The following is a 13,478-nucleotide window of genomic DNA, read 5'->3' as shown; positions in this document are numbered from 1 at the left end:
ATACCAGCCCATGGTGGCAATCGGAGCCATGTCACACCAGTCTCTTAGAGCAGTACAGTCAAAGGATGCACCCCAATCCAGGAACTGCCCTCTCTGCAAGGATCCCAGCAAGCTCAGCTCAGCGTCCATGGTACAGGAAAACTAATCTGGGGTCACTCCCCGTAGTTCAGCTCTATCGCCCCAGAGCTATACGGTCCATTAGCTCTAGCAGCCACAGGACAAAGCTCAGCCCAGCAGTGTCCCCACCACAGCCATGCCCCGGTCTCAGGGCAACCACACGTGCAACATATTAAGGTCCAAAAGGAAAGACCAGCAGTTATCCTAACTTGCCTCTGCCTGGGTCGGCCGGAAGCATCTGGCTTGACAGGGTCCCCCAGGCGCTATATTCCAGTTTTTGGGGGAGGGGTGGCACCACTGCAGGCCCAAAGCTTCTTCAATAGAGGATGGGGGCAGCCAAATCGCAACAGGCCCGCGTCAGCAGCTGCGCCCCCAACCTCAGAGCGGGCTCCTCAGCGTCTGCCACTGCTCGTAACTAGGCAAGTTGGCAACAACCATGGTCCTTCCCCATCCCAGAGGCCACAAGCCCGCAGGGAGGCCCACGTCTCGCCCTGTCACTCACCTGGGGACTGCCACCACAGGACTGTCTGTCTGGGCGATCGCAGCTCTCAGGACAGGAGCGCCAGCAATCGCCAACCCCCGAAGCTGCAGTGTTCCCACTAAACCTTGCCACACAGGGGATTGGACGCTCACCGGCCCCACGACTTCCGCAGGTTGGATCTCTCACTCATCAGGGCTCACCAGCAGTGCCATCCTATTCCCTGCTGCGTATGTGGTCAAAGCTTCTCGTCAGTGCTGCTCCCTGAGTGCATCCAACTTCCCTAGTTGAAGCAGGAGGTCACTGCCACAGCAGGGCACGGGGCCAGACTCCGAACAGGGCAGCAGTAGCGCAGGATGCCTTAGGATTACACAGGGGCCGGCTGAGCCTCTCTTCAAATGGTGTGGTCAACCATCTGGCCTGGCCTGCCCCCCTCCCCCATTGCGTGTTAAATATGGAGGGCTGTTACTGAAGTAAGTGTTATCAAGCATTTACCATAATGCATTGGGGCAAACTGAGTGCTGGGATGTGAGGCAGTGTTCTCCCACTCTCCTTTTGTTTGAAAAGGCTCCCTTGAGCTAATGAGCTGATGAGATCTGGCTGATGCACCTGCGCTTAGTGAGTGGTACAGAGACCTGAGAAGACTTTGAGCAGCATCTCCAGCAACCCCAAAGTGATGTGTTGCTCTCTATTGGTGAAAGACTACTATCCTGAAACACATGTCTAGAAATACACAGCACTGGCTGCATCAACATGGATGAAAAACTACAGACTGTTACTGAAGTAGGTGTTTTCATGCACTGCATTTACCCTAATGCATCGGGGCGAATAGAGTGCTGGGATGGGAGGCAGTGTGCTTCCACCCTCCTTTTGTTTTAAATACGGAGGGTGCTGGGATACTAATCTGCCACACCAGTTATAATTAATTTGAATTTTACTTTCCAATTGTTTCATATGGATTTATTTTTGCAGTAACTTTTGTTCCCTACAAATGTTATCTTCATTTTGGGGCTTTTTTCCCATTGTAACTAACCTGCTTGGAGAAAATCTATTGTGTTGTATATTTACTACATACAATTCACTGAGAAAACTCGTCATCCTTGATCCAGCTACCATCAGTGAGCCAAGCAACATAGTTAGTTTTGGCTTTCTGAGAGCTCAGCACAGCGCACGTTAAGTCTGTGGCCTCTCTCTACCTAGCTTAAGCTTCTGGTATCCTATGGTGGACTTATTAGTCAATTCTGGAGACAACTTCCTATAAAAGGATCTGATTGGCAATGCATAATCTCATTACCAGCAGCATTACAATGAATGGCCTTAAAAGAAGAGCTACACCTCAATATATTAATAACAGCAGTGTATCAAAAATCCAGTAAATTAGGATTCATGTGATCATAGATTGAATGTGAATTGTTTCCATCCTGGAGAAGACAAAGTCTCACAATCTTTGTTTTTGGTCGGGATTCCTTTAAGACCTGCATTCCGATTTCATCTGATTATTTGTGAGAGTACATATTAGGCGTGAGTTGGTACAAATGTATGTGTGATAGGATTTTAACATGGCTAAAGATGTTATGTGTATGGAGCTTTACAGTCTAGATTTAGTCATCTTTTTGGTCATAAGTATTTTTCATAGAACTGTATGTTTCTTTTTCAAATTTTTGTATTTATAAAATATTTTTGTTCTTCGTACAGAATTGTAAATATATGAAGTATGTTTTTCTTTTTTTGCATTTAGAAACTGAAGCAGTTTAGGAAATGTGTGCCCTAAAATTTGATTCCCAAAATGTATTCATTCTTCGTGCATCTAAAAGTGTAAGCAGGGCATTCCAGGCATGCTACATTGGTCTACGAATGCAGAAATCTTAGGGGCAAATGCATCAAGCAAAATACCGGTCACAAACGGGCCGATTCACAGAATTAGCCCCTTTGCGACTGGTATTTAGCCATTTGTTATGCATCAAGCCCAAACCCAATCACAAAATAGGTAATCGCAAAATTTGCAATTACCTATTTTGCGAATTCATTTAGGGAACCGCAATTTGCGATTCCTTAACTGCAATGCAGGAAGCAACATGAGATTGCGACTTAGCATTAGGAATCGCGAATTACCAGTAACTTCAAGTTGTTGGTAATCTGCAATTCCTCAGAAAAATGCTAGAAATTGCATTGGCGCATACACATGCCCTTAGGGCATGTGTTTGTGCCACATGTGCCCACATGCCAGTTTTGGGGGTGAATTTAGGCCCATAGGAATGAATGAAAAGGCATTCCCTATTAGCGAATCACAATTTGCAATTCGCTAATAGGGAAGGTGTAGGAATCGCAATTTATTTTAGCAATTCCTACATGCATAGGGAATTGAGAGTTCTTAATAGCAATTCCTTAAAAATCGCTATTAAGGAATCGCAATTCCTTACATTGATGCAAGTACCCCTTAGTTTGTAGTGCACAAAGACCTGAAAGACCCCCAGAAGTAACCATTTCATACATTAAACCTCAACTCAGGCCCTTAGTTGAAGGATGTCTAATATATTGCCATGCAGGCCACAGCCATACCAGATTTATTTTCATACACACCATAAGCTAAAATTACATTTAATGAATCTATACCCCTGGGATTTGCAGGCAATAGCATGTTTTTTGTTTATGCTCTGGAAGACAGCCCATGAACTGTTTTCTGGTTACCAAAGTGTTGAAACTGATCTACTCTTACCCACTTGTGTTGTTGATCTTTACAGGTGCTCGTGTCTTCATCGCCTGCAGAGATGTGCCGAAGGGGGAAGCGGCAGCCTGTGAGATCCGTGCAGAAACAGGAAACGAGCAGGTGGTTGTCCGCAAGCTGGACCTAGCAGACACAAAATCTATCAGGGAATTTGTTGAAAATATCCTCAAAGGTACCACGCAAGAGTAACATTATTTTACCCTTAGTGCTGATGATAATGGGTTTATAATTTAGAGTGCTATAAGTGATGGATAGTACAAGGTTGACTAAAATAGCCCCATAGGTGTGCAGATTGTCTTCAGGGCTTCTGTCTACTTGGTAGAGTTCCTCCAGTGCAAATGCATGAAATGTTTTGTGAGTTTCAGGCTCCACAATTTCCAAAACCTGCAGACAAATGGTATGCAATTCTTCCTTTCCTAAAATTGGCGCAAATTTATAACAATTGTATAACAGTGAACCATTCACCCGGGTTGGGTTAAGCTGTTGACTGCGAAAAGGGTGATTATAGGCTGCATCATGTTTTTTTTTATTTATTTTTTTATTTTTGAAGGTTTTGTATAGCGCGAACAAGACCCTTATGGGTATCAGAGCGCTTTACAGGGCATCCGCCATCATTGTTCCCGCCATCATTGTTCCCATACTGAAAAAACCGGGCGCTGATCCCTCAGTTCCAGCCAATTTTCGCCCCATTTCCCTCCTGCCGTTCTTGGCGAAAGTTCTCGAGCGCCATGTTACTTCTGCCTTGAGCTCTTTCGTGGAGAAGAACGGGGTCCTCGCCCCTCGCCAGGCCGGGTTTCGCCCCGCACACTCTACGGAGTCCGTAGTGCTAGCGGTCCTTGACAACCTCAGGGAGGGTATGGATACCAACCAACCTCAGGCCCTTGTCCTCCTCGATCTCTCAGCCGCTTTTGACACGGTGGATCATTCCATCTTGCTCTCCCGTGTCAGGGCGGCGGGGATCGAGGGTTCGGCGCTGGTCTGGTTATCCTCCTTCCTGAGGGACCGCACCCAGGCCGTCCGCCTGGGTGACTTCACTGCGGACTTCTGTAATGTCCAGTGCGGGGTCCCCCAAGGCTCCTCCCTTTCCCCCCTTTTATTCAACCTGTACATCTCCCCTCTTATTTTTTCACTGCAACAAATGGAGGTCGCCGTGTTTAATTATGCGGACGACCTCCAGCTTGTCTTTAACCTTTCCTCTTCCCCCGACTCTGCTCTTAATTTTCAAACCATTATGATTCACATCCGTGACTGGATGAACCACAATCATCTTAAACTCAACCCAGACAAAACAGAGCTGGTGTTGACGGGTGGTTCATCCAGCCCCTGGTCCCCCATCTTCTGGCCCCTTTCCCTTGGTCCCCCTCCTGTCCCCGCTACTTCAGTTAAAACTCTTGGCATTAAGCTTAATCCCCAACTCACCCTTCACTCCCAGGTCAGCTCCGTGGTCTCTTCTTCCTTTCTGGCACTGCGTACCATACGCAAGGTATCCCGTTTTTTTTCATTCGACGCACTTAAACTGATTACTCTGGCCATGGTCGTGTCCCGCCTGGATTACGGCAACGCCCTATATGCTGGTATTCCTGCATATAGCCTTCGGCGGTTGCAGCAGATCCAAAACCAGGCGGCGCGCCTGGTGTTTAAACTCCCTAAGTCCCACCATGTCACTCCCCTCCTAAAGTCCCTACACTGGCTTCCTGTCTGTGCCCGTGTCCAGTTCAAGCTTGCCTCTATCACCTTCCAAGCGCGACTGGGCACGGCCCGGCTTTCATCTCATCTGAGATTGTGCCCTATGTCCCCGCTAGGGAACTGCGGTCTTCCACCCAATCCCTCCTTACGGTCCCACGGTTCCGGAGAAAGAAATGGGGAGGCTCCAAATTTGCGACCCTCGCCCCGATCTTTTGGAACTCACTGCCTCCGCAGCTCAGAGCTTCTACCTCCTACCTACTGTTTCGGAAACAGCTCAAGGCATATCTCTTTGCTAAATCTTTCTAACCAATAATCTGAGCTTTCCCCTCATGTTTAGCTCTTTGTCAGTTTAGCGCCATGAAACCGCTGGTGTACGTGCGCTGTATAAATAATTTTAAATAGAAATAGAAATAGGGCAAATGAAAGTGATAGAAACATGTATAGAAAAATATATTTTAGACTAATCCAAAATTAGTAACTAATAAAGAATATACAGGATATATAAATAGTTCAAGTGAATTTGGCCATGAGGATTGATTTCACTTCTTTTTTTAAAAATGCCATGGAAGGATCCTGTCTCGTTTCTGGGTGCAGGGCATTCCAAATCCTGGGAGCCATTCCAGAGTAGGTCTGGATGTATGTCTTCTTCTTAGCAAATCATTGTGGTTTCTGTTACCGCCGGAGAGCACCAATTTCTCTGCTAGGTAACTCGGGGTTTTGTGATGTAATGCTTTGTGAGCCATACAGGTGATTTTCAAATGAATTCTGGCCTCGAAAGGTAGCCAGTTGAGGGCACGAAGGTCAGGGGAGATGTGATCATTTCTTTTGGAGCCTGTGATGAGTCTAGCCGCTGCATTGCTCGAGGCTCTTTGAGGGGCCATCGTCGATCTAGGCAGGCCGCAGAGAGTGACACTCCCATAATCCACTCTAGGGATTACTAGAGCTTGAACTGCTTGTTTGAAGTCTTTTGCAGGCAGGAAGGGTTTCATTCTTCTCAAGGTGTTCAACTGAAAATGTTCTCCTTTTGTAGAGGTACTGATGTGTTTTTGCATATTTAGCTTACTATTCAGGTTCACTCCTAATGATCTCGCTGAATCGATAATGAGGGGTTGACCGTTGAGTGCTGTTAGGTGGTTCATCCACTTGGGGGTGATGACTTATTGGCTGGGGGGAGCAATTAAGAGGAATTTGGTTTTGAGGGTGTTTAGTTTCAGGTGTTTTTGGCCAACCATGTCTGCGTTTTTTTGGAGCATTGCATTGAGAGATTTGATGTCCTCAAGGGAGTGGATCTTTATGTAGAGTTGAGTGTCGTCCACTTACATGTAATAATGGACCTTTGAGGAGCTGAGAAGTTCGGTGAGTGGTTCCATGAAAAGGTTGAAAAGCGTGGGTGAGAGGGATGATCCCTGCGGTACTCCTAAATTGACTGGGGTGAATTTGGACAAGGATTGATTGACCTTGAATCTTTGTGTTCTATTTTGAAGGAAGGAGGTGAACCAGTTTAGAACAGATCCAGATAACCCCATTCTGTATTTCAGGAGATCTAGTAAGTTGTCGTGTTTGACTGTGTCGAATGCCTAGGATAGGTCAAGCATAATTAGTAGACAGGCTTCGTTTCGGGGCAGGATTTTTAATGCGTCATCTATAATATGGGTCATGGCTGCTTCTGTACTGTGCCCTGTTCTTAAAACTGAGTGATATTGGTCAAGCAGGTTGAATTGGTCTATGTGCTTGCTCAACTGTGTGTGAACACATTTTTCTAATAAATTGGCCAAAGTGGGGATGTTGGATATTGGGCGATTGTTACTCAGGATTGACGCGTCCACCGATGGCTTTTTTAGGTTGGGGGGATGCCTGACCTGCTTTAAGGATTTCTGGGATGGTTCCTTTAAGGAGAGAAGTGCTTATAATCTTTGTCTATAGAGGCAATAGCATTGGAATGAAGTCTTTTAAGTAGTCTGCGTGAAGAGGGTCTGTGAAGTGGCTGGATGGATTCAGGACCGTGAGCGTTTTTAGAATAGTTTCTTCGCTGTAAGTGTTGAGGAGGACCAGGAAGTGTTGCTTTTTCGGTCGAACTTTGTGGAGGATGTGAGAGGGGCCCCTAGCAGGGGCAATGAAGTGTCCATGTGAGTGTCAGTATGGGATAATAGGTCATTGAGCAGGTCTGTTTTGATGTTTTTTGTCTTCATGGTGAAGAAGGAGGCAAATTCTTTGCATTTGGGTGGTGTGTCTGGGTTAACTTGGGGGAAGTGGGAGACTCCCTTAGATTGAGATTTGATTAGTTCGAATAGCCTTTTGGGATGGTTTTTGGCTTGATCTAATTGCTTACTGAAAAAATCTGCTTTTGATCTTCTAATCTTTCTATAATAGGAATTTCTCCCTCTTCTTAGTAGTCTGAGATGGTCAGAGGATGGTGCAGATCTCCATCGTCGTTCAATTACTCTTAATGATAGTCTGTCTTCGTTTAGCCTACCATCATACTACGGTTTAGAATCTTTTGTGGCAACTCTTTTCAATTGTAAGGGAGCTAGTTTGTCTAATACCATGTTCATGGAGTCAAAGTAATGGTTAGTCAGACCTTGTACATCTGAAAAATCTTCCGGTGGAAGCAAGATGTTAGGACTAGAGGATGCAAGTAAGTCGGGACCGATATTTTTTTGGTTCCTCTTCCAAATTTACATTCTTGTGGGTTGGGTTGAAAGTCGTTTAGCTGATTCATTGATATAGAATGTGATGATGTGGTGGTCAGACCAGTCGCATGGGAGGATCGATTCAAGATGGGTGGAGTTTGATTTGGAAATTACTAGATTGAGGGATGAGCCTTTATCATGTGTGGGGCTGTCACAGATTTGGGAAAGGTTAAGGTCTGAGAGGAAAGCTTTGAGGCTATTGACTCCTGGGTTGTCAGGGTCATTTCAAGTGGAGTTTGAAGTCTCCAAGGAATATTTGAGTCATTTGTTGTCCAGCATTAGTAGCTAGGATATCCATGAGTTGTTCGATGAAGGTGAGGTTATCCCCAGGTGGGTGGTAGAATGCTTGCAGTGAACAAATTGGTTTGTTATTACTAGTGATTTCTAAACACAGATGTTCATAGGAGGAAGATACCGGGGAGTAGGAGCGGTTCACTGAGAGGTTGCTCCGATGTAAGCAAGCGATACCACCGCCTGGCCTATCAGTTCTATCTTGTCTTGTGATGTGATAGTTTAGGGGTACTAGTATGTCTAGGATGGGTGTGGATGGTTCATTTAGCCGTGTTTTGTTCAAGATTAGAAGGTCTGGTTCATTTGAGAGTATGAGTTCAGCAATCTCTGCAGCATGTCTTGCGGTTGACCTACAGTTTTGAAGTATACATTTTAGCCGAGCTTTCGTAGGGGTTGCGTGGGGTTCGTATAAGTTGGGGACTCGCATGAGGTTGTTTTCAACTATACTTCTAGAGATGTGTCTTGTAGCTCAAAAGGTGTCAGAAAGGATGGATTTGATTGGAGAAAATTTGGGTGAGTTATCTAAGTGTGCAGTATTAAGAGGCTGTTATGGGGGTTCATAGGTTTGGAGTATGGCACTTAAGTCTTTCATTGATAGAGGGTTTTCCTCCCTTAGATTGAGATTTGATTAGTTCGAATAGCCTTTTGGGACGGTTCTTGGCTTGGTCTAATTGCTTACTGAAAAAATCTGCTTTTGATCTTCTAATCTTTCTATAATAGGAATTGTTTGCGCTTCTTAGTAGCTTGAGATGGTCAGAGGATGGTGCAGATCTCCATCGTCGTTCAATTACTCCAAATGATAGTCTGTCTTCATTTAGCCTACCAGCATACTTCGGTTTTGAATCTTTCATGGCAACTCTTTTCAATTGTAAGGGAGCTAGTTTGTCTAATACGATGTTCATGAAGTCAAAGTTAGTCAGACCTTGTACATCTGAAAAATCTTCCGGTGGAAGCAAGATGTTAGGACTAGAGGATGCAAGTAAGTCGGGACCGATGAATCATTTAGCCATGTTTTGGTCAAAATTAGAAGGTCTGGGTCATTTGAGAGTATGAGTTCAGCAATCTCTGCAGCATGTCTTGCGGCTGACCTACAGTTTTGAAGAATACATTTTAGACAAGCTTTGGTAGGGGTTGTGTTGGGTTCGTATAAGATGGGGCCTCGCATAGGTTGTTTTCAACTATACTTCTAGAGATGTGTCTTGTAGCTCTAAAGGTGTCGGGAAGGATGGATTTGATTGGAGAAAATTTGAGTGAGTTATCTAAGTGTGCAGTATTAAGGGGCAGTTATGGGGGTTCATAGGATTGGAGTACGGCACCCAAGTCTTTCATTGATAGAGGGTTTTTCCTCCGGACGGGATGAGGCATTGGGGTAATGTACTGTTCTCCAACTTGGGAGCTCATGTTTTTGGGATGTTACCTGAGGTGTGGCCTCCTTGAACCTTCATGTGCTTGTGGCAGAGACCAGTGACAATGATGTGAAGGAGTGTGCATCTCTCACGAGTTAGCATTTTGGAGATAATCAACTACTACTCTTGTTTCATATTTTTCGCAATTTTTGTTCTGCTACATTAATGCTACCCTATTTTTCATTTTCAAGTGGATTAAAAGTTGCATATACTTTAGCTTCCACAGGCAGCCAGGAAAGCCAAGATCTCCAAGCAGTGTCTGGAATATTTGAAATTTAATGACACCGCAGAACTGTCCAGCCTACTCTTCACCAGTTGTCTAAGGCAAGCTAAAGTTAGGAGCCTTGAATGTCATTAGGGACAGGGAACTCATACCTAGATCGATGGAAATCTAGAGGAGGCTGAGTCAAGTGATTAAAATTCTGGATTCAGGCCAGGCCTTATGACAGTGGCCAAGGTGAGAGGCCCATTACAAATGTTGTTGATCGGTAGGTCTCTATGAGCTCTCAAACAATATATTTTGTTACAGTGATATAGTTAAGACTTGCGGTTTTAGGGCTAGACTCCTCAAAAGATTGACAAACTTCTATGCTGGAATCCAGGGTGCACGCACAAATTTGTCTTATCAATGTCTGGCAAATGTTGGAGGTCTCAACATTATGTGGTAACTTACTCACATTTATTGTTGGTCAGAGCCCTGTGGCAGAGGGCGGATGGCTTCGCGCTGAGCGCTTTGAATCACTTTGGCATTTTTTAAAGTTGTATCTGCTGATTGCTAGCAGCGTGTTTATTGATTCCCGACCGTCCTGCTGAGTAAGAGCCGGGAACGGCAATTTTGTTTTTAATTTGTTCCTACCCCGCCCTCCCGACTCCTCCCCCACCGCATCACCGCCTACTTAGGCGCTGCCTCTTTCCCTCGCGCATTGTCAGAGCCCTGTGGCAGAGGGCGGATGGCTTCGCGCTGAGCGCTTTGAATCACTTTGGCATTTTTTAAAGTTGTATCTGCTGATTGCTAGCAGCGTGTTTATTGATTCCCGACCGTCCTGCTGAGTAAGAGCCGGGAACGGCAATTTTGTTTTTAATTTGTTCCTACCCCGCCCTCCCGACTCCTCCCCCACCGCATCACCGCCTACTTAGGCGCTGCCTCTTTCCCTCGCGCATTGTCAGAGCCCTGTGGCAGAGGGCGGATGGCTTCGCGCTGAGCGCTTTGAATCACTTTGGCATTTTTTAAAGTTGTATCTGCTGATTGCTAGCAGCGTGTTTATTGATTCCCGACCGTCCTGCTGAGTAAGAGCCGGGAACGGCAATTTTGTTTTTAATTTGTTCCTACCCCGCCCTCCCGACTCCTCCCCCACCGCATCACCGCCTACTTAGGCGCTGCCTCTTTCCCTCGCGCATTGTCAGAGCCCTGTGGCAGAGGGCGGATGGCTTCGCGCTGAGCGCTTTGAATCACTTTGGCATTTTTTAAAGTTGTATCTGCTGATTGCTAGCAGCGTGTTTATTGATTCCCGACCGTCCTGCTGAGTAAGAGCCGGGAACGGCAATTTTGTTTTTAATTTGTTCCTACCCCGCCCTCCCGACTCCTCCCCCACCGCATCACCGCCTACAAAGACGCCTATCATGCGTCAGCGCAGCGGACGAGCGCAGCGGGCGCGCCGGAGTCGCGCCAGAGTTAAGCCCGTCTGCGCCCGTCCGCGCCAGCACGGGCCTAGGGCCAGGTTCCCCTGCCCATACCCCTATATCATATTCGCGTACTGCTTTACTTCAGCTACGGGGATCATTTTGTTCCTCGGGCATTTCTCTGAACTGCCAAAACGCGCCCATCACATGCCCTCACTGTTCCCTTGCCTTGGATTCTTTTAATTCAAGCACCGACTGTATCTCTTCTACTTTTTGGAATATCCCCATTACTAAGCCTACTCTCCCTACCACTGTGCACAACTCTTGTACCTCTCTGAGTTTTATAAGCATTAACTGCCGCTCCCTTTCGAAGCACAAGAGAGATATTTTTGATCTTCTAGAGACAGCTGGTCCAGCTGCCGTGTTTGTCACGGAAACTTGGTTGAATGACTGTTCTGGTCCGGACATCGCCATGGCCCTCCCCTACGACTACACCTATGTAGGGCGTAACCGAGTCCTTAAAGATGGCGGGGGAATAGCTATTATTTTCAAGAGAGAATTCTCTTGTAAATGGGAAGATCTCAATTTCCCTAACTATGAAGCCGGGCTATTTAAACTGACCCTCTCCCCTCATTTTACTTTGACTGGCTCCTTGATTTACCGCCCACCGGGATCTGCTTGCGGTTGGGCTGCCTCACTTCCTGAATTTATCGCCCCATTTTTATTGCAATCAACCAACTTCATTATTGTGGGTGATCTAAATATTCATTTTAACTCTGCTTCTTGCGCGATTTCTAAGCGTCTTCTACAGGATCTTGAAGCGCTCGACCTTCACCTTCATAATTTCGACCCTACTCACAAGGCGGGCAACCTTCTCGATCCTATTATATCTAACCTTACTGATATTGTCTATCAATCTGCAATTCCGGTCCTCTGGTCTGACCATTACATCGTCAATTTTTCCATCAAATTGAGGGAACCCCACTCTTTGAGTCCCGGTCTTCCCCATAATGCCAGTAGGAACTGGAAACGTCTAGATATAGACAAATTAAATTCTTTTCTTGCCAACTCAAAACCCACAGTTTCCGGCACGACCATTACAGAGCTTCCTGCTGTTAGCTCATGGTTGATAACTGCTCTGGACGCGTGTCTTCCCATCCATAAAAATAAAGCACAAATTCACCATCCACCGGCACCTTGGTTTACTGACTCCCTCCGCCTAGAAAAATCCAACTGCAAAAAGCTGGAACGTATTTGGCGCTCCAATTATGATCCGGAGCACAAAGCAAAATATAAGTCTGCCCTTAAAACCTATCATGCGGCCTGTGACATCGCCAGAGCCAATTTTGCTAACAGCACCATACTGACAGCACAAAATAGGCCAAAGGCTCTGTTTAAAATAGTCAAAGACTTGTCCGGTGCGTCCTCGGCACCTAAGGACCCTTGCTTGAACACGGTCCAGTGCAATGCCTTAGCCAATTTTTTCCTTGCGAAAATTGATAAGATCTACGACACTTTTAACTCTATGTCCGCAGCCTCCATTCCTTCTGTGCAAGAAATGTGCAATGTTCCCCATATTCTTATTCCCTGTTCTGAGTCAGTGATCCCCCCACTTCAAGTGTGGGACCCCATTTCTTCTGAGCTCTTAAAAAAGTATTTGCATAACATCAAATCTGGCTCCCCCCTTGATCCAATGCCCCCTCAAGTTCTGAGCTCTCTGGACTCAGCCTCGCTCCTTACTATTTTGGATGTCCTGAACGCCTCGCTAACAGAAGCTTGTGTTCCTAGTGACTGGAAGCACGCTATGGTGGTTCCACTGCTGAAAAAGGCTAATGCTGACCCCAACAATCCCTCTAATTTTCGCCCCATTTCTCTGATTTCATGTTTTTCCAAGATCTTGGAAAAACACGTTAACTCTTTGCTTAATTCATATGTTGAAACTTCTAATTTTTTACATGGTTCTCAATCCGGGTTCAGTGCTGGTTTTTCTACGGAGACCACTCTGTTGGGTGTGTCAGAGACCATCAGACGGCAGGTGGACAATGGGGAGACGGTGGCACTCATCTTGCTTGATTTGAGTGCCGCATTTGACACCGTCTCCCACTCCATCTTGTTGTCCACCCTGAAGGCTATTGGCGTTGGAGGTGCCGCCCTGGCCTGGATTGCTAATTTTCTTTCTGATCGCACGTTCCAAGTTTTCTCTTCTTCCTCTGTTTCATCTATATTCCCTTCCACTCACGGTGTTCCCCAAGGGTCTATTCTTAGTCCCCTTTTCTTTAACCTGTATGTGAGACCCCTGGCTTTTTTGGCAGAACAGGCGGGTCTCACAATTTACTCTTATGCTGATGACACTCAAGTCATCTACTCATTGTCTACTAATAAAAATCTTCCCTCTTCTTCTCTTCAATCCGGGCTGAAACAAATATCAGATTGGATGCTGAACCACAAATTAAAATTAAACGGGG

The 13,478-nt window shown here is 45.9% G+C and overlaps 1 protein-coding gene across 1 annotated transcript in view; it reads left to right on the top strand.

Moving 5' to 3' along the window:
• The window catches only part of LOC144780965 (retinol dehydrogenase 12-like), a 215,473-nt gene that overhangs the window by 162,758 nt on the left and 39,237 nt on the right, over positions 1-13,478 (top strand). The window contains exon 3 of the mRNA XM_078659547.1: positions 3,337-3,492. Within this exon, the coding sequence (XP_078515673.1) occupies positions 3,337-3,492 (156 nt within the window). The remainder of the gene's footprint in view (positions 1-3,336; positions 3,493-13,478) is intronic.

The sequence above is a fragment of the Lissotriton helveticus genome, chromosome 9, assembly GCF_964261635.1.
Source record: "Lissotriton helveticus chromosome 9, aLisHel1.1, whole genome shotgun sequence".
NCBI lineage: Eukaryota > Metazoa > Chordata > Amphibia > Caudata > Salamandridae > Lissotriton > Lissotriton helveticus.
Note: the sequence above shows the minus strand (reverse complement) of the source record. Positions and strands in the feature narration are given on the sequence as shown.